This window comes from Apis laboriosa, unplaced genomic scaffold, assembly GCF_014066325.1.
Source record: "Apis laboriosa isolate Shangri-la unplaced genomic scaffold, ASM1406632v1 scaffold47_cov149, whole genome shotgun sequence".
Taxonomy (NCBI): Eukaryota; Metazoa; Arthropoda; class Insecta; order Hymenoptera; family Apidae; genus Apis; species Apis laboriosa.
This window is the reverse complement of record NW_025223437.1, coordinates 2,169,645-2,189,013: the sequence shown is the minus strand read 5'-3', so window position 1 is coordinate 2,189,013 and position 19,369 is coordinate 2,169,645. Positions and strand designations below refer to the sequence as shown.

The 19,369-nt window shown below is 39.2% G+C and overlaps 1 protein-coding gene across 1 annotated transcript; it reads right to left on the bottom strand.

The window, feature by feature from the left end:
- Positions 1 to 11,975: 11,975 nt before the first annotated feature.
- On the bottom strand, positions 11,976 to 14,955 carry LOC122716646. The gene is made up of 3 exons (XM_043939923.1): positions 14,788 to 14,955; positions 14,187 to 14,303; positions 11,976 to 12,829 (listed from the first exon to the last, which is right to left on the bottom strand). The coding sequence occupies exons 1-3, from the start codon at positions 14,846 to 14,848 to the stop codon at positions 12,705 to 12,707; spliced, it is 303 nt and encodes a 100-aa protein (XP_043795858.1). The 5' UTR covers positions 14,849 to 14,955; the 3' UTR covers positions 11,976 to 12,704.
- Positions 14,956 to 19,369: the final 4,414 nt, after the last annotated feature.

Sequence of the window (19,369 nt, the reverse complement as noted above, 5' to 3'; positions counted from 1 at the left end):
TTTATTAGCCATCTCTTTGTATCTATCTTTTCCCTCAGTCTTTAATAGATTTATGGATTGTATATATATATATATATTCAAGTATTCATTTGTCCACCTGTTCGACTCGTTGGGGGGAAAAACTTGATGCACGGTTATACCATGTTGTAACTCGTTAAACTCTTGTAGTACTCTTTATCTTCCCCGAGTACCTTCGTAAAATTAGAGTTTATATGCCTTTGTCAATGATGCCGTCCGACGTTTAACCATATATTTTTGGAATATTTTATTGAATGCTATGTATTAAACAGGAACTGTTTAAAGAAAACGAGCCATTGTTTCGTTTCGAATCAATTGACGCGTTCGTTTAACAACTTCCCACAGGAATTATTATCCTCGTTTAAGAAAAACAAAAATTACTCGAAGAATTTTCCATTTAAAGAAAATTGAAACCAATCGAAAATCAATTTTATACCATATTTAATTTTTTTCAGATAATTTCGATTCAAATATCCGTTTCGATCTTCTAATCAATTAAACAACACGTCGCAACAATAATTCATTCTAATTGCATAACGAAAATTACGAATACATCCACGTCTATCCTCATACAGATACTCCTCACTCTCGTGAAGGATTAGAAAAAAAAAAGAAGGAAAATTCTCTGTTGTCAAACTCGTATGTATGTATTTGATCTACGATCTCTGAGACGGATATGGTCGCAACGAATGCGTAATTCTCGTTGTCGAAGATGACGAAGGAGACGAGGAAGGACGCACGCACGTACACTGTGGCGAAGTGCATTCGTCGAGTACGTAGACGGGGAGTGGAGGACGACGAGGAGGAGGAGGAGGTCGAGAAGGGGAGTAGGAAGGCATAATGGTGGTGGTCACATGCCCCCCGGCAACTTTCTTGCCTCGTCCGCGGGAGAAAAGCAAAGAAAAGAGACGGGAGAACGATGGACAGGACAGAGACAACGCGGTCGCGATGAAGGAAGATGAAAATAACGCGATGTTTTTGTATCATATGATATATATATATATATATATATATATATATATATATATATACAGACCAGTGAGAGCCCGAGGCGTCCACCAGGATGTAACGAGGAGAGTCCGAGTGTTGCCCGTGGCTCCATATATTTTAGGGAGAAGTGTCTCTCCCTCCCTCCTTTGCCCTCTGGTTTGGCCCTACGTGTCTTTGAAACGGGTCGTGTCGTGCCCAAGGCGAGAACCTCCTCCTGTCTCTTTCCTCCTTTTCTCTCTTCCACAATTCTTTTCTTTTCTTTTCTTTTCTTTTCTCTTTTTTTCGTTTTCCTTCCTCTCTCGTCCTTTCCCCCTGTCCTTTCATACTTCTGTTAATGCTAGAGAACCGCGATACAAGTCCTCGTCCACGCCAGTCAAGGCAATTAAATCGCGTGTTACGTATACGTTTCTTTTTGCGCGCATCTCGTTTCATATGTGAATGCTGCTTGGAATATTATTTAATGGATGTAAGATGTCATGTTTACATGGAGTGCTTACTGAAATCGATATTTTATTGGATGCTTGCTTTTCCTCTTATAATAAAGCATCGTCGCTCCTACGCGATTTCTTTCGATGTCCACTTTTGAATGAATCATGGAGAGAGAGAGAGAGGGAGAGAAAGAGTGTAATAATCAGTCATTCGTAGAATCTTTGTCTCTGAACGAAAAAATTTTCGAGGATCCAGCTAAGTATTTTCCTTTTTATTTGCTGATGTAACGATGACGACCGTGCACAGATGCTATTTTAATCCCTGATTCCCGAATGATCGAGGAAACGATTGATGAGTCGAGTCTGGATCGGTGGACCGAAACTAAAGACATCAAGTGCCAAGAAAGAGCGGAGAGGGCGAGTGCGTTCGACCCCCTGGAACGCTCCAAATGGTTGAGAGAACGACTTCCAGTGGTCCGTCCAATGAAGTCACGAAGCATTAAATCCGATTTGCAGGATACAATTCGCGAAGAGCATTAAAAAGTATCCCCTGTGGGGGACCACTGTCTCTCAAATCCCTTCTGAAATTTCTCTTCTGAAATTCGAAACGAGCTGCGTATAAAATATTAAGAGTGATAAAAACTTGATGGTCGTTTAATCATCTCCTTTCCTCGTTTAAAAAAAAGAGGGATCTATCAATTTTGTGCATCCATGCACAATCCAATCTTATTCAAATTCAAATCTATCGGCAGAAGACGAAACGTTTAACAAATATAAATGCAACAAAATAAATTATTAAATTATTAAATTAGACTCTGGACTAATTCGAAGCTTAAGCATCCGTTCCATTGAAAATATATGGATACTCGTGGATACTCGTGAATTTATCGAATAAAATCCTACTCGAGCGTCCACCCCCTTCCTTCCTCTCTTTCCTCTACTTTCCTCGTCCACCAGTAATGGGTAAAATTATTATTATAAATTTAATAATTGAAGTTACGAGTAAAGTCAATTCCATAAGTTATTTCAATATAAATTTATTGTTCAAAACATAATAATAATAATCGGTCGAGAATTAAATCATATCGACTGTGATGGACGAACGAATAAATTAATTATTTAACCATTTTAACAAATAATTTCACTCAAAAATGACTTTACTCGAAATCTTTTAACTTAGTTTTCGACTTTTTCAACGGGTTTAACGGGTCAACTCCGCTCGCCCACCGTTGATGCGCACCGACGCGCTGTGCACCACGTTCTCGCTTATATACGTGGAACGTAAAAGAAGGAAGGTGGCGAACTCTTTCTCTTTCTCTTTCTCTTCGGCTGGTTACGTGACCTCTTGTGGGTGTATGTTTAACCTTTTCGATGGCAGTCGGCAAAGAGAGGAGTATGGTCCCCTTGCCCCCCGCCACCACCCAACCGCCCCCACCCCGGATACCGAGACTCCGACGATCACCCACGCAAGCGAATGTAAATTACCGGAGGCTGTGAATCATTTTGAGAAGATTCCAGACAGCCCCCGGGCTCCTTCTCTTCGAGTCTGCCTGCTGATACCCCTTTCCCCCTCCCCTCCTCTCTCTCTCTCTCTCCTCCTCTTTCACCCCCTTCTACGCCTTTTTCTACGTCCTCATCGAGAGTTGTCCTCGTTCAATCGTCCTATCTCCTCCTCGTCTAACCTTCGTCCGCTTACGTAAGGTAACCGAATGCTCCCTGAGAAAAGGCAGCCCGGCTCCCATAGATGGCCGTGGGATGTGCTCTGGGCCTTAACTCCCACCTAGCGCGACCGGGCCCCGCCAATAACGTTTATTAACCGCCTTGGGCCTCGCTCTTTCTCCGCGCGCGTCCTCACGAAACCCTCATCGCGGGTTCCACGATGGAAATTGTGGAATTCTTGGCAGAAAGCGGGGACACCGGTTGTGAATATATATATATATATATATATATATATGTGTGTATATTTGTTTGAAAATCTTAGGTTATATATCCTCTTGATGGAAATAAAATATTGACTTTTTGGTTGTAAATATTAGATGAATTGTTTTATAAAATTGATTATTATCAAATTGCAGATGTTTGTTGCGGAAAATCTTGCCTTTTTAAAAATTTTTTTTGGATTTATTTTGTTGATACGTGCGTGAAGATTTAAATTTTCCATAAATATTCGAATATTCGCAATTTATCGATGCGAGAACAATGATATTCTTTCTAACGTACTACGTATTTCTGTTACGTTATTTCAAATTGTGTATCACAAATTTATTTTAATTCTTCGAGAATGTGTATTATTTCAAACACGACGAACGATTAAATTCGTTCGGATAGTGCAAGTAAAGTTTACGACTTTTAATTTGGGATCCTTTTCACAGCAATTGACTGATGTTTCAGAAATATGATGATTACTCTTTTCGTAACACGTGGAAGCTAAATGTTACTCGATTTACTCGCGCGAGGGTCATGCTACTTAAGGAGTTGGATTAGTGGAAGCCACGTATAAGTTTCAGACACGCCACCGTTCAGCCAAAGATAACAACTTGTCAGAACGATCGTGATCACGCTATTATATTAGACGAGAATCATCTTGCTATACGCGCACACACACGTCAAGATGAAATCGAGTGGTAGATCTCGCTTCCTCTTCTTCCAAGATTGCATGAAAAATTGCCACGATAGGCAGATCACGTGGAATCGTTATAAAAATTCTAATCCAGAACTAATTCATGCATGAACGAAAGCAATTCGTATAATCACACGATTATTGATGGGCAGGATGGACAGTGTAATCTTCGTGTTTCGATATTTTTTTTTTTTTCACTCGCTTGTCGCATCAACGATAATTTATCGGCCATTATAAAACGAATATAAACGTGATTGGAATCGCGTAACAGTATCCCGGCATCCGTGCATTGTTATTCGCACGCGAGGATTTAAACGAGATTAACGAACCTCGTGAATTTCGATAATTCTCGTTCCTTATCGTTCGATATCGATGGCGAATGCGGTTCGATCGAGTTTCCAATGATCATCCGCGATATTTGAACTTGGAATGAACGTCGTTCGTCAGTTTGAAGGGTTAAAGTTGGCGGAGAAAGGCAGAAGTTCGTTCGAGGTCAGTAAGTTTGAAAGTCGTCGGGTATCTCGTCTTTCTCTCCTCGATACTTCTCATTCGCTTTTCAACTCGTGGTTTTTTTTGTTTTTATTAAGACGAGATCAATAAGATGATATAAAATGGATAAATTATTTAATTTTTTACATAAGGATTATTTATCGTACAATTTTTATTTTTTGGAATACTTTCCATTTGGTTGTATTTTTTTTTTTTTAAATATGTCTGATTTATAAAGAAAAGATTTGTGTAGATGTTGATTTAATAAAAACTGAGGCTAAAGCAAGTCGTGTAAAAATAGAATAATCGTGACTGAAACTTTCCTTTTCAAATTTAACATTCATGGGTTTTATTCGGTTGATGCTGGTAGCAATATCCATAATCTGATCACAGGAATTCAGTAGTATCATTCCATTCGTCAGTTAAATATCAATCAGAATGGATTTAAAAATATATTATTTTGAAGCATTTAACACTGTTTAACAAAGGATTTTCTAAATCTGTTCAAAAGATAAAATATAAACCATAGATATGTTAACCAATATTCTCTCACCGAATGGAACGTTAAATAAACGTTTAAATGTTAAATCTCTCAAGCAATATAAAACGTAGAAATCGTCCAATTGATTTCTACGTTTAATACGTAATAAAATATGACGCGTACATAAAATCGTGGAACGAAGAATAGAAGAAAGTATTTCGACAAAGGGAACGGCCTATCCACGGGCGAAGAAAATTACAGTGTAATAACGCGGGTTTATTTTATCGTCACCGACGGCTATAATTCAATCCGTTCGGTGAGTTTAACGAGGAGGCTTAACCGCAATTAATCTCACACACTCGTCTAATAATTCTCCCATAACCACTCCATTAACAGGCACCAGCGGGCCACGCCGAGCTTTTAAACTCCGCCGCTTGAGCGCGCCTCGTATTTATCGCCTAGTATCCCTACGCGGGGAAATAAGATTTACTCCCGGCCGGCCGTCGTGAACTTTTTCGTTTTCCCGCCGAACACACCCTACATACTTACTCCATATACTTACACACGCTAAGAATAAGGGGAACGAGTCGATCGAATAACCAAAAGCAAAACTTTTACCAGTTTGTTAAATGGACCGTCACGTTATGCCGCGAACTTTCGCCCCCTTGGCTTCGACTCCGCCGAAACCAGGCGTTTCGTAATTACGCCCGCCTCGGGTGCTCCGTTATCGGACGTGCAACTCGGACGATTAGATCCTGACGATTTTTGGACGATCCCATCGCGGACGTAGTATTTCCATCGAATGGCCAGATTCGGATGATCCGGTTCACTGATTCGATATCGCGATCGTGGCCACGATATCGGGTATATGGAAGGATCGTGCGGGTGGAATCGATAACTGTACTGGCGTGATTAATTGGCTTGTCGTTTATTTCCGGATCGTTGCACGGTGATAGAACGATCGCGATTTGTCCCGACGAGAAAGCGAGAGTGAGCGCGACGAATTATTTATTATTCGCTAATTTTTCTTCCCTTTTTTTCCCTCTTTTTTTTTCCCTCCCATTTTATACGGATACAAAATACATCCGCTATTCGAATAAATTGCCATTGATTCGAAACCGTTTTTTTTTTCCGCTCCCTTACAGAAGACTGAACAGGGGAGGAAAGGATAATTTCGCTTCATTTGAATGCAGAGTTATTAAAAACAATTGGCATGGAAAATGCAATGATACCGCGTCGGGGAGCAGGATATTAAATACGAGCGGGGATCGTTGGCCCGTGCTCGATTTTTTTTTACGTGGTCATTTTATAAAAAAAAATCCGGCGGAAATTGGAAACGATGACACGTTTCGATGAATCCTTCCTCCCATAATAACGAAACAAAATCGAAACAAAATCGAAACAAACGCGACAAAATATATATTTTATAATCGACGATATCCATCGATTTTTAAGCACTTGCTTAAATTCTCTCGACTCAAGAACGAGCATCCCGATAGAGATGGAAGTAAGCGGTAATGACGTGCAGAGGGACATCGAGTCGATGTAGGCTGCACAGGGAGGGAGGGAAGAAGGCGAAGATCGAGGGAAACGTTGGTAAAGGATCCCAAGTTCCCTTTTCTTCGGTCCGTGAAGTCTGGTTATAGGCAGTTGGATCCCGCGGGCGACTCGTGAAGATCGTGAAGATCGAGGGGAGACGGTGATACACGGAGAAGGCGCTGGCCCGTGTTGGCTCGCGGGGGCGTTCGAGCCGTTCGAAGCGGTTGCACACGTCGCGAAAGGGAGAAGAGATAGCGAGGAGGGGGGATGCTGGTCGAGAAGGATGGAGGAGGAAGATGAACGTCGAATGGCACGAACGAGAGAGAGAGAGAGAGAGAGAGAGAGACACGGTGTGTTTCTGGAGCGCTCGAAGCATAGCTGAGAATAGCCTTCTCTCTCTCTCTCTCTCTCTCTCTCCTTCTCCCTTTTCCACCGTTCGCTCCTCTAGCTTTCACTCTTTCTCTCTCTACCTTTCTCTCTCTGTCTTTCTCTTTCGATAAGATTCGTCGTCCTTGTCGCGCGGCGGTCATCCAGCTCTCTCTTTCATCCGCCTCGTTTGCCTCTCACTGCAATTAGGGAATTGCCCGGGGTATCTCGCATTCATCGCAAATGCAACCACGCTGACATGAACCGCCGTGGTAAAAGTGTGCAATGGGTTATTTTCATGCATTGTTCGTGAAAACGCGGCTTCGGCGAATTAGCTCGCTCCTCGAGTCCGAATCCTGCCTTCTATCGCGTATATTACGTTTTTCTGTTTTCCTGGGGTGGGATTGGATCGTTTCTTAAGGGGGATGTTGAAAGTTTCGTTTATGGATGGTAGATTCTCTCTACTTTCCTCTATTTTTTCTTTTTCGTTATATATATATATATTCTTGTCAAACGATAATAGAGAGTTGTATGTATTTCCTGAATACTTGTTTTGCTGCATAATGCTTCAGATTTGATGTTGCTTTATTATCATTTTAGGTGGGAAAATGCGCTATCAATTTTCAAAACGCTTACCTTTCTTATTAATAGCGTTTCGATATTTATTAGTATATTTTTAATCCTTTTAAATTTAAAATTTTAAACTTAATTGTAAACTTTGAGAACGTTGAGATACAAATGAAAATAGACTATTTGTACAGAGATAAGTCTTAATTATATCGTAATGCATTTGAAGTTTTGCGAAACTTTTTGAATTGACTTTTTATTTAAAATTTTTTGAGACTGGAATTACTTTGAACGGTTTCTCTCAGCTCACGACTGTGATAATATTCATTCGAGAGTTTTTTCTTTCTCAAATGGATTCACGTGTTTATGTTTTTCACGTAGAAATTATGTCTCGAAAGTGTGATCGAAAGTGCGATTGTGTCGATCGTTAATTATCGAGGAAACTCTTTGAGTGAGAAAAATATGATCGACGTGTCGCTGATTGACTCCCTGATGACCAGAGCCAGACGCTCGAATGATATATCGCGATAGATTAACCCTTTCACAAGCGATCCGCGTTCTCCTTGACGAATCCATGTTGCATACGCGCATCGTATGGATAATTGCATCCAGACGAGCAATCATCGTTGGAAAAGTAAGAGATTTATTTATTTAAACCTGTGACAACAGTTAGAAAGATTTAGTCGGGATATTTTACAACTCGAAAGATAGAATTTTAGACTTAGAGATTATGCGATTTAGCCAAAATAATTCTGAATATCAATTTTTTTAAATTTCGTTAAACAGAGCTTCGATGATTCGAAGCTAAAAGAAATATTAGAGAAATTGATGATATCGTAGGAATTATAATTAGGAACGTGATTTAATTAAAAAATTTGGAATCCATAAATTTGATTTCTTTAATTAATTTCAAAATTTAATTTAAAAAACAATATCTTTTTATTATAAAATAAAAAGTATCTACGAATATAATGTATTCATTTTATTTTATTATATTCTAAGTATCATAACAATAGCATTAAGAATTGAACTCTGAACAACTAAAAAAATAATTAATTATAATTTCGAATAAAACTCACTTTAAACGATACTTTATTTAAAATGCTCGAATAACAATTATTCGTAGCTCTTATAATTGATCCGCTCTTCGTACAACCTCGTTATCTGCGATTATTCAATGCTTCAATAAATGAACAATAAATTATTCAACAATATTAAAATTTTCCCCTTATATACTTAGTTCCACTTATATGAAAATTCTCTTTTATTATTTACCTCGATACAACCAAAATATTCTAACAATAATACCCAACAGAAAAAAAAAAAAAAAAAAAGAAACTCGCCAGAAACGCACCGAGTCCTACGCTAACTCACCACCCTACAACTCATCCCGTTGCAGGATTGACCACGACGCCCGGATAAAAAAATCCCACCGCGTCATCAATTTACTTTTACCCATCGAGAGCGATGAGACACAGCTCCCGTCAGCGGTTTTCTCCTTTCCAACCCGTTCTCCCGTTTCTTTTCTCCCTCCCTCACCCCCTCCGCCCCCACCGGAGGAAGCACCGGATGATCCACCCGCCCCCCCCCCCGCGACTTTTTCTTCGACACCCGAGGCGTCGGTGGTGAGACGCGACGCGAAAAATGGTCGCGCGCGCCCAGGGTACTTCATTAATATTTCATTTCGTTGCTTATCGTTACCGCGGTGCAGCGGCGGCGCGGCGCGGCAGCGGAGGAGGCCCGCCTCGGGGCATCGTTACCCCCTCCCCCACGAGGAGCGGGCACACAAGGCGGGCGAAAAGAGGTGGAGAGGGCGAGAAAGAATCCCTGGAAAAGAAGGGAAGACAAATATATATATATATATATAGAGCGGAGGGGAGGAGGCGCACCATTCCCGGAGCGAGGTCGTGGTGCACTTTATTACATCGAAAGACGGAACGTAGCCGCGGAGATAGTTTCTTCACCTTCCTCCCACCCCTCCCCCGCAAACAAGGACGAAGTTTCCGCGAATATAATCCTTGTTACCGGTTACTCTCTGGGAGAAACGACGACTTCCTTGTACATCCATCGTCCCTTGCATCGTTGAATCGTTCCTCGAGTCTTTTGAAACTCGGCAGCGTTGGATGCCTTTGGATGGATTACGGTGTTTATCGATGGATACGCGGATTCGTTGTATTTTCTTTCTAGAAGTCTCTTAGGACATAGTTGACAGCAGAGTTGGATGCTTTTGGTATTTCAAATATATGTGTATTCAAAATTATTCGTGGAGTTGCGTAAGAATGTTTTAAGGTATTCGTGAAGGAATTATTACGTTTCTTGCAATCTTTTAAACTTGGCAGCGTTGAATGTCTTATATCTAATATTTCAAATATCTTCAAATATCCGTGGATGTATTTAAAATTATTTATGCGTAGGGTTGCAATATAGTATAAGAAATTTTGCTTTGAGATGTTCGTGAACGTATGACGTGAACGTAGATCGTAGAGGTTTGATGAAGAAAGAAGTTTTCAGGAAGCGTTGGAAGAGAAAGAAGATTATAACGTTAAATTGACAAAAAGAATTAGAATACTCGTCAAACACATTACCATTTTCAATAAATTGAAAATCGATTCGTGATACCGTCTCGAAGAAAGAGAAACAATCAAACCTACCTCCTCTCTGCTCTACCAGACAGAAGTAGAATATACCCATCACAAATGTTCTCCTTGTTTAAAAATTGCGAAACAAGAACGCGCGTAGAGAATCCGAGGACGAATACCGAGGACCAGGGGGCTGAAAGCGGATGAAACGAGGAAGGGCGGATAAACGGCGAGAAAGAGAAACGAAAAGAGAGGGAAGAGAATAGGAGGAGGGGAAGAGGAGAGGAGAGGAGAAGCAAGCGGTCCGTCGTGAAGTCGCCGCAGGGTCCACGAACAGCGTATTGTCTCGCTGAACGTCCTCAGGGCACCGTGAATCCCACCTCCTCCCCCTTCTCCACGGTGCCCTCCGCCCTTCGCCGGCTCTGGCCGCGAGGAGACAGGGGAGAGGGTGCGGAGGGTGCACGAAGCTCGCCGCTATCTCCTCTCGTTTCCGCGCCCGAAGCGGAACGACCGTTGCTCCTCTCCGTGGTTCGTGGTGGGGTACACCTCCGCGTGTGCCCCCGGGGCCATCTTCCGTGCAACGATGGGGGCCAGAGGGGCGGAGGGGGCCCTCCTCCTCCTCCTCCTCCTCCTTCTTCCACGCTGCATGATTCCGCGCCTTCGCCCCCGGGCTAACCGAAACGGCTCTTACAAATGTGTATGTATGTATGTGTGCATGTAAGTACACGTACTGGCATCTGCCTGCAGCGCCCCGGGCAAGGTATACCTCTTCTTCATCATCCTTCCTTTTCGTCGTCGTCGTCGTCGTCGTTGTCGTCTCTTCTCGTCTTCTTCTTCTTCTTCTTCTTGCTCGCAGTCCTCTCGATAATTTCTCGATTTCTTTGCGTTATGGATTTATCGCGGTTTTTATCAAGTGGTTGAAGTGATTCGAGAATTTGAGACGACGCGAGATGAAAATGGATATTTCTCTCTTCGAGGAAATTTATTAATATTGTTCTTCACGTTGGAAATGTTTTATTGTTCTTAAGATTCTTAATGATTATTCTGATAATATACGTGATATATATAAGAATTATAAGAAGATAAGAAGGAGATTATTTATTTAAATTTAAATATCGTTAGGTGTAAAAGTACGCGTCTTCACCATTTCTGGATCTACAGGAAAGTTGCTTTTGACCCAACCAGCGATCACGTCACGTGTTTAGTATTTCTTGTCGAAACGAGAATGTTTGTTTCGTTACCTTTCGAAGAATTCCTTCGTGGCGTGTTTCTATATTTAGTGTCACATGTTCCTCGTGTCTGGCCTCGGGCAAGGTATCTCTTCCTTCTCGCTTCCCCGCGCGCACGAAGAATCCCGCCAGTTCGAACGATATATCCCTGCTCGCTATCGTTACTCGTCTCGAGCCAACGCTTTACAACGTTCGTAATTCGCATTGACGAATGCGTCACCGTCCCATGCTCTCTTATATCTCGACGAGCGATGGCCGACGATAGAGGGAGCCTCGAGCCATTCTCCTTTCTCTCTCGCGCGCCTCGATTCTTCGAGTGACCCTCCAGGGCTGACCAACACGACGCTAAATCTTCCGTGCGTGCGTTCCCTCACCGTCAAACCGTCCTGCATTGCCCGCGGCGATACGTGCCTCTCCCCCTCCCCTCCACATCCACTTCTTATTTCTTCCTGCTACTCTTCGCTCTTCCTTCCTTCTCTTCTACTCGAATTATTCGCTAGTTTTATTTGGTTTGGTTAGAGAAGAATCGTGGAGAAGACTTTTAATTTAATCGATCGATTGATTGCGGAGAAGATTGGTCGAAAAAGGAAGAAGAAAGAGGTTAGGTTTGGTGATCGGTCTTCTTTCTCCTGAAATTAATTATCGATTAATTTCGAATGAATGGTCGAATTGTATTACATACGATCGTTTATTCCGTGTTCGTGGACAATTGATCGTTTCAAAATTATTTGAATATAACGTCCAACTCTTGCTTCGTGTCGTATTTCGCAAATTTGATAAAAAAAGAATTGCAATTAAAGATATATCGTTCATCGACTACAAGCGTAAGAATAATATACATTAAAGAAACATTGTTTAATAACATATATTCCCGACATATAAAATCATCGTGAAAAAATCTCGATCTTTCGTCTATCATTGAAAAATGATTTATCGACATATTATCGTTTCATTTAAATTTCTTCAGACTACCTCTCAAACACATGCTTTATTATAACAAACACGTTTTACTATTACGTTTCACATTTTCTCATCCACTGAAACGAGAGAAACGAACGGAGCAAGTGCATATTTCGCGGAAGTTTTCACGTTTTCACATTTGCACTAATTTCACGTCCCACGCGTTTGTGTCGCAACGTATTCACAATTATCAAGCGGCGCACGCCATTTTTCGTGTCCACACATGTACGCACAATCATTGCGATTGTAAAATCAATTAACTCGCTTTTCTGTTACGTGTGTTACGAACAGATGATACGGGATTCATACATTCACAGATCGAGTCGATGTCGAGACTAATCGATGTTACATTAACGCTATTGTTCAGATGGTGGACAGGCAGGCAGGCAGGAAGGCTTCTCGTTGTTGCCTGTTTTTTTTTGTTCCTCTCTTCACGGATTAAACCAACGTGCAACACACTTTGTCCGATGGACAATCGACGACCGCGTGTTGCAGAGCCTTGTTACAGAAGTCCATGCACTCGCCCGCGAAGTGGTTGCAGTGAGTTCTGTATTCCGATTTCACTGTGAACACGAAAATTGAATACGTATTTTTATTGTTGAGCAAAAGTATCAAAGTTTCGAGAAATAATATCCATTAAAAAAAAGTTTACGTTATTGAAGAGGAAAATTAAAAAATATATATATGTGTGTTAATTTATCGGAGCAGAACAAATGTAAATTCAAATAGATATAAATTGAAATGCAATAACATTTCTTGATAAAGAAATCATAAATAGGAATAATCATTTTAGTTGAGGAAATGTCATATTGATTTTTTTTTCTCAACCTAAGAACGATTCTCTTAGATTTTCTTAAATTAATAAAGTCAAGTTTTTATAATTGTCTCCTAAAAATAACATGATATTTATTAATTTTAAATATTCGAAATATTAAAAAAAATATATATACAAGGAGACAAGATTATTTCTCCAATGAAAACTATAATCATCCAACGAATTATCTTTCTCGAACTCTTTAACGAAGTGGTGAACCCGAAGAAGAACAGTGAACCCATAGAGAAACAAGTTGAACGTAGTTATAGGTGGCGACATGTTTCGTGAAAGTGTGGACAGCGTGACGCATGAATTAACCGGTCGATGGTTTCGTTCCGAATTCACGCCGTGCAAAAGTGAATCTCGAGAGCATTCGATTTGGCACGGTAGAAATGACGGTGTTGCGTGTTGTGAAATTGCTATATCCAGTTTGTAACGCGGAGTTACGTTATCGTCACCAGGTTTATAATTATCTCCACCGAGTATTTTCTAACCGTGACCGGAATAAACGTTTCCACAACAGCTCTTTATCTTATCGATAGAAAGAAATAGTCGTGCGAAAAACGATGGAAAAACTTTAGATCGAACGTCAAACACTTTTCAGGAACTGCTTACTCAGGAATAAATAATAAATAAATAAATTCGCTCTTCGATAAGTTGATTCGGAATGAAATTTTTCGATATTTATTGCCTTCTTTTAAAATATGGAATAACTTTTTTTATATTTTTCGTTTTTCATGGGTAGAAGTAAAGTTACTTTTTGACAGATTGTAATAATTTTCTAATTTGTGTTTAGAATAAACACAATATATTGAATTTGATTCGTTGCGAACGTGATATAATAAGTGTATTTTTTTTCTTGAGTCAAGATTGACGAATTAAAGCTTGTTTATAAGAACGAGAATAGTTCAATATCATTTATAAAGATCCGAGTAAGAAAATTTTATAAATTGTTAATTATTTATAAACGAAAAGTTTCACACTGAATTATCTACAAATTATTTCAGTTTCTTAAATCCTAATTAAAAATTAGGACTCAATTAACGAAGAATAAATATTTGCAACTTCCGTTCTTCGTTAATCATAACATTTTTGAACGAACTTACCAACGCTGCAACACGTGTCACTCGATCGTGGACACGTAGCACCCATCACAAAAAGCTCGCACTTTGTCGAATCGAGGCAATTCTCTCGAGGACATATGCTGTTTGCTCTCGTGTATTCTGTAAATTGGATGTTAACGTTATTGCTGCGAAAAATTGTTAAATAATCGGCGATGTTTTGTACGATCGATTCGAAAGTTTCGATGGAACGTGAAGTGAATAGGGTGAACGAAACGAAGCAAGGGTTCACCTCGCTCGAGCGAATATTTCAATTTACCACGATCGGCCCCTTCGAAAGAGGGCCACTCGTTCTTCGAACGATAAAAGTGGAATAGCTATTTTCAATTTTTTCCCATGACTGCTAAAATCGATAATTAAATACAGATTAAGATAATTAAAAATTCTCCATCTTTATTTTATTGAAATGAAAAAATTATTCATAAATTTATTTGGGCACTTCTTCTAATCCCTTTTAAATAAAATAAACAAATATATTAATTTGCAATTCTACTACTTTTTAAATTTAAAAGAAAAACCATTGAAACACTGTTCAGAGAATAATCAAACGAATCGATTCCACATTTACACGGATCTTCCTTCTTACCGGCAGAATGCAGAAGAATGGCCACGAGGGCGACGAGAAGAACGGATATGCGGAGTTTCATGTCGTTCGACAGAGAGAAACGCGTGCCTCTTTGACGGTCGACGATTCAATGGTGTCTCACTTTCCCGGGTCTGGCATTATATAAACGTAAGCGAGCAGCGTTACGCACACAGTCGCACGCGTCCGCCCATTTCGTCGCCGTGCATTTCATTATCTTCGCAGCGAACGATGATGTACGAACGTACGCCGTCGTTTGTTTCTGTTTTGAAGCGGATCGATCGGCGGCGGTGATTTCCGTATCTCCTTCGTACTTCCCCTCTCCACGCGAATAAACAAACGTATTGCTCAAGTTAAACGAACGGATTAACGGATTTAATCTTGCGACAATATAAATTCTCCTCGTAGATTTTGAAATTGTTTTTTTTAAATCTTTCTCTCTTTATACTTTTCTTCTCTCTGTACGAAAAGTTCTTTTGATTGACATCTCTTTGCGTTGGAATTTATAAAATTATAGGTTTTTTTTTTCTTTGTATTCTTGTTAATTTATTTTTTTCTTATATAGGTTTATAAATATATAGGTTTCGAAGCGCTTCATCATTTTTGTAATAATATAGTTTCGAGGGGTTTTAAGCTATTGAGATTTAATAAGAATTTGTTTTATATAAATCTACAGATTTCGCGATAAAATAATTATCAAAGTTTCTTCGCGAAACCGACGATGAAATTAACATATTAAAATCATTTTGCCAATCAGAATCTATAAAATTCCAAATATTTCCTACCCTTTCCTACTCTCCTTTCAATCTCTATTTTTGTTATGCAAATTTTATTTCCATTATTCTGATTCACCAAGGATTCCTTGAGATGTCAAGCTCGTCAAATTAAGCTCTCCATAATCCAAACAAAACTAAACGAGAATTTTCTTCTCGTCTGTCCTAATCTCTCCAAGGTTTTCACAACAATGTCGTGAAAGAATCAAGGAGCGCTTGGTCTCCAACTTTTTTTCTCACTCTCTCCCATAACAACATCTCTCCATCAATTTTCCAGGCGCGTCGCCTACGATCGTGCCTGATCCACGCATCTCGCCTGGAAAAGATTAACGAGCGTTTAGCCTTATACGCAGGAGCAATGCTATCCGAATTGTGCCGATAAAACGTTTTAAACCGGTGATTTATGAGAAGTGGCGCACAGTTTAAAACAACCATCTCGAGGAGTCGATGGTCATACCGATGGTCGAACGAACGATTCCTTTCCGGCAACCTTTTTAGATATCGAAACTTTAGCCTCGAAACAAGAAGGACATCGATTTGCCTTCGAGTAGATATCCGTTTTTTTTTTAAGTGGCTCGAGCCGTTCGATGGCTTAAGCTAATGAGCTTTCTTCTTTATAACGTCACACTTTTCTTCATCGAGGCTTTATGTATGCGTTCGATAATACATTGGCAATTATGTCGTCGAAATTATGTCGTCGAGACGATGTAATTTGCAAATTTTTTCGTAAATAACGACAAGATATTCTTGTCTGCAAATTTTTCTCCGTATCGCAATTGTGCGAACGTATTTGAGAGTAAAAATTTTCCAAAGTATTTTTGTTTTCACGAGTAGAATTATTTTTCATTCTCAATATAGTATCTATTTTAGTTTCTATTAACGAAAAATAAAATCTCGACGAATAATTTAATTTTCAAATGTATTATTCTCGCTATAATGCGATTACGATTGGAAATTTTTACGAAGAATTTAAGAATCGTGATAATTTCGGCGCAATATATTTTTCTTCGACTTTAACGAAGAAATTTACACGAGGCCTATCTTATTCTTTCTTAAAGTAAAGAGATAAATATTTTTCTTCGAAGTGAATAGTAGTGGCAAGCGATTCAACGATATATTTAGATTTGTCGGCCTTGTTGATTTTCCTTTGAATAGACGTTTGATAAGTGAATTTTTCATTGGCGAATCTTAATTTTAATTAACATTAAAAAAAAATCATTGATCATATTCGAAAGTATCCAATTATTTTTTAATCGTTGCAAGAATCAGAAATCGATCACTTTCAAATATCAAATTTTCTTAAATCATATTTTCTTTTTCGATCATCCAGTTCTTATCTGTTAAGATGTTTATATTAGTATGATTACATCATACTTATTCCAATCTTTTCTCAACTACCAGTATCTCAGAAAAATATTTCTTTTCTATGCAATTCTGTCGAAACAAAGCCCGCTTACAAATCATCTCAATTTTAACTCGCAAACAGATATACCGTTATTCAATATTCAATATTATAATTTTACAATTAACATTTTTTTTAATTTACTGAAAAGAAATAAAATAACACATCTTCTTATGATATATATTACATTGGAAGAGATCAATGATACGTTTATCTAAAAACTTGCAATCTATTCTTTTTCTATAATCCATCTTCTTCCACCTTATATCTCTCTCTCTATATATATATATTATATTTATCATTATCGAACTAGTGAGAAATAAAAATTCGCTCAATATATATACGTTTCGCGACGTATAGAAAAAAGAAAAAAAAAAAAAAAAATTGCAGCCACAATCAGAAAGGAACACTCAGTATTTTATTTGTTAATCATTTCAACGTATACTTGAATCCATCTTAAGAATTACAGAAAGATGCGCGCAGAGGGGGGAGGAACGTTTGAACGACTCACTCCGTTTGGCACTTAACCAATCGCTAATCATATCTGTTCCCTCTGATTTCCTTGCGATTATGGGCTTGATAACGTAATAGCTCTATTACTTCGTTCACGTGGATCCACGATCACGATCGACCAGTTGGTTACACTGGTCTCGTTCAAACGTTCTTCGTTCTTCCTCGGAATTCGGAGCGGCATTAATCGTGACAGCGATCGTTAGCCAGCGAATTCAGGTTTTCAATTTAAAATACGCATCGTGAATGATCAATGACACGCCATTATTTCTATCCATTTATCATGGTGGATGAAGTGGAGCCGGTTTGTACTTATTCGTATTATAATTATTCGAAGATGGGAATACATTTGAGAGTAGAAAACGTTCCTTTTTTTTCGTTAATGGGGATTATGTTGAGAGCGACTGTGAAAGTAAGTAACTCTCGAAACTTATCAATATCAACTTGCTCGTTGATATTGATCGTCTAATAATAATAAATTTCATTCTCAATAACTCAGGGAAAAATTACTTTCAAACGCATTTGATACTCCTTTAATACTCTCGCCCATTTCTAAAGTGAAGGTTAGAGGATGCTCTTTGCCCGTCGACGTTTCGAAAGTTGAGGAGAAATGTGGTGGTGGAGGTTCCATCTTCGAAATCGAAGATACGAGGATCATCCACGATGCGCATCCGCGAATTGGGAAAGAATGGTGGTGATTCGCCTTGTAATCTCTCTCCACTCTGCTCTTAAATGGTAAATCAAAGGAAGGAGCGTGATGATATTATGCGTTTAGGTTTTCGAGAAGAACAGAGTTAAGTCGGGTTTCGAGTTTCTACTCCCGCTAAAGACGTGAGCTCTCTCTCTCTCTCTCTCTCTCTCTCTCTCTTTCTTTCTTTCTTTCTTTCTTTCTCTCTTTCTCATTCGAACGGAAAGGAATACAATGGAACGATATAAGTACTTTACGCTACGTACGACGGGCTTTCGAATGTACAAGATAAATCGGGAATTTCGCGAGGCTGGTGTCTCTTAAAGGTATTACAATTTCTATTGATTTGTTGCGAAAATGATTACGTATAATGTTGTTAACCCTTCGTCATTCGAGCAGAGGATCGTAAAAAGCAGCTTGTGATTGGAAAACGCGTTTACATCTGTCCATTGTTCATTCAAGTGAATTTGTCGCAACGTCAGTTAATTCTATGTACATGTAAATTATCAACAGATTAAACGTATTTATAATCTTTGAAATCTCTTATATTCGACGTGGGTCTGAAAAAAAGAGCTTCTCGAAAGAAAATTAAAAAAAAATTTGATTTTTACCAAGATTTTACCGATTTTATTGTTATTTTAATATTATCTACACTGTTTTGTTCAGATATTTTTATTCAATCAATATGTTGAAATGTAGATCCTTAAAGGGTTAACATCGATTTAACATCGTATTCGCATCACAAAGTTTCACGCATCGCAAGGTGAACAAGATCTTCTTTCGCGAAGGAACCAGCCGCCGCGAAAATTCCTATCGTTTACCCTAGGCATCGTTTATCTAGTCTCGTATGTACAAGTGGATAGACTTATCGGTGCTCAGGATCGCGGTATACGCGTACTCAGTGTTCAATATACTGTACACGATATATATATATATATATAGCAGCACTTTCGTAGGAATTGAAGGACCGAGGTGACTAGAAAATACGAAGGCGACGTATCATCGTCGAGCGATCGGGCAAAAAAATTGCAACGAGGGAAAATTCTCACGGTGGAAAGAAGAGTTTCTCTCGATTTCTTCGATTCTTCCCCGATTTTTGCCCGATCGCTCGACAAGAGTCGAGAGATAGAAATGAGAGAAGAAGCGTTAGACAGATCGCAATTTTTCCCTTTCTCCTTCCCTCCATTGAAAAAAAAAAAAAAAAAAAAAAAA

Bases quoted from the DNA above. Each gene is read 5' to 3' on its own strand.
- LOC122716646 (XM_043939923.1), bottom strand. From the start codon at position 14,848: ATGAAACTCCGCATATCCGTTCTTCTCGTCGCCCTCGTGGCCATTCTT. The intron at 14,304-14,787 runs GTAAGAAGGAAG...TCCAATTTACAG, and splicing joins CATTCTTCTGCATTCTGCCG to AATACACGAGAGCAAACAGC. The intron at 12,830-14,186 runs GTAAGTTCGTTC...TCGTGTTCACAG, and splicing joins TGACACGTGTTGCAGCGTTG to TGAAATCGGAATACAGAACT.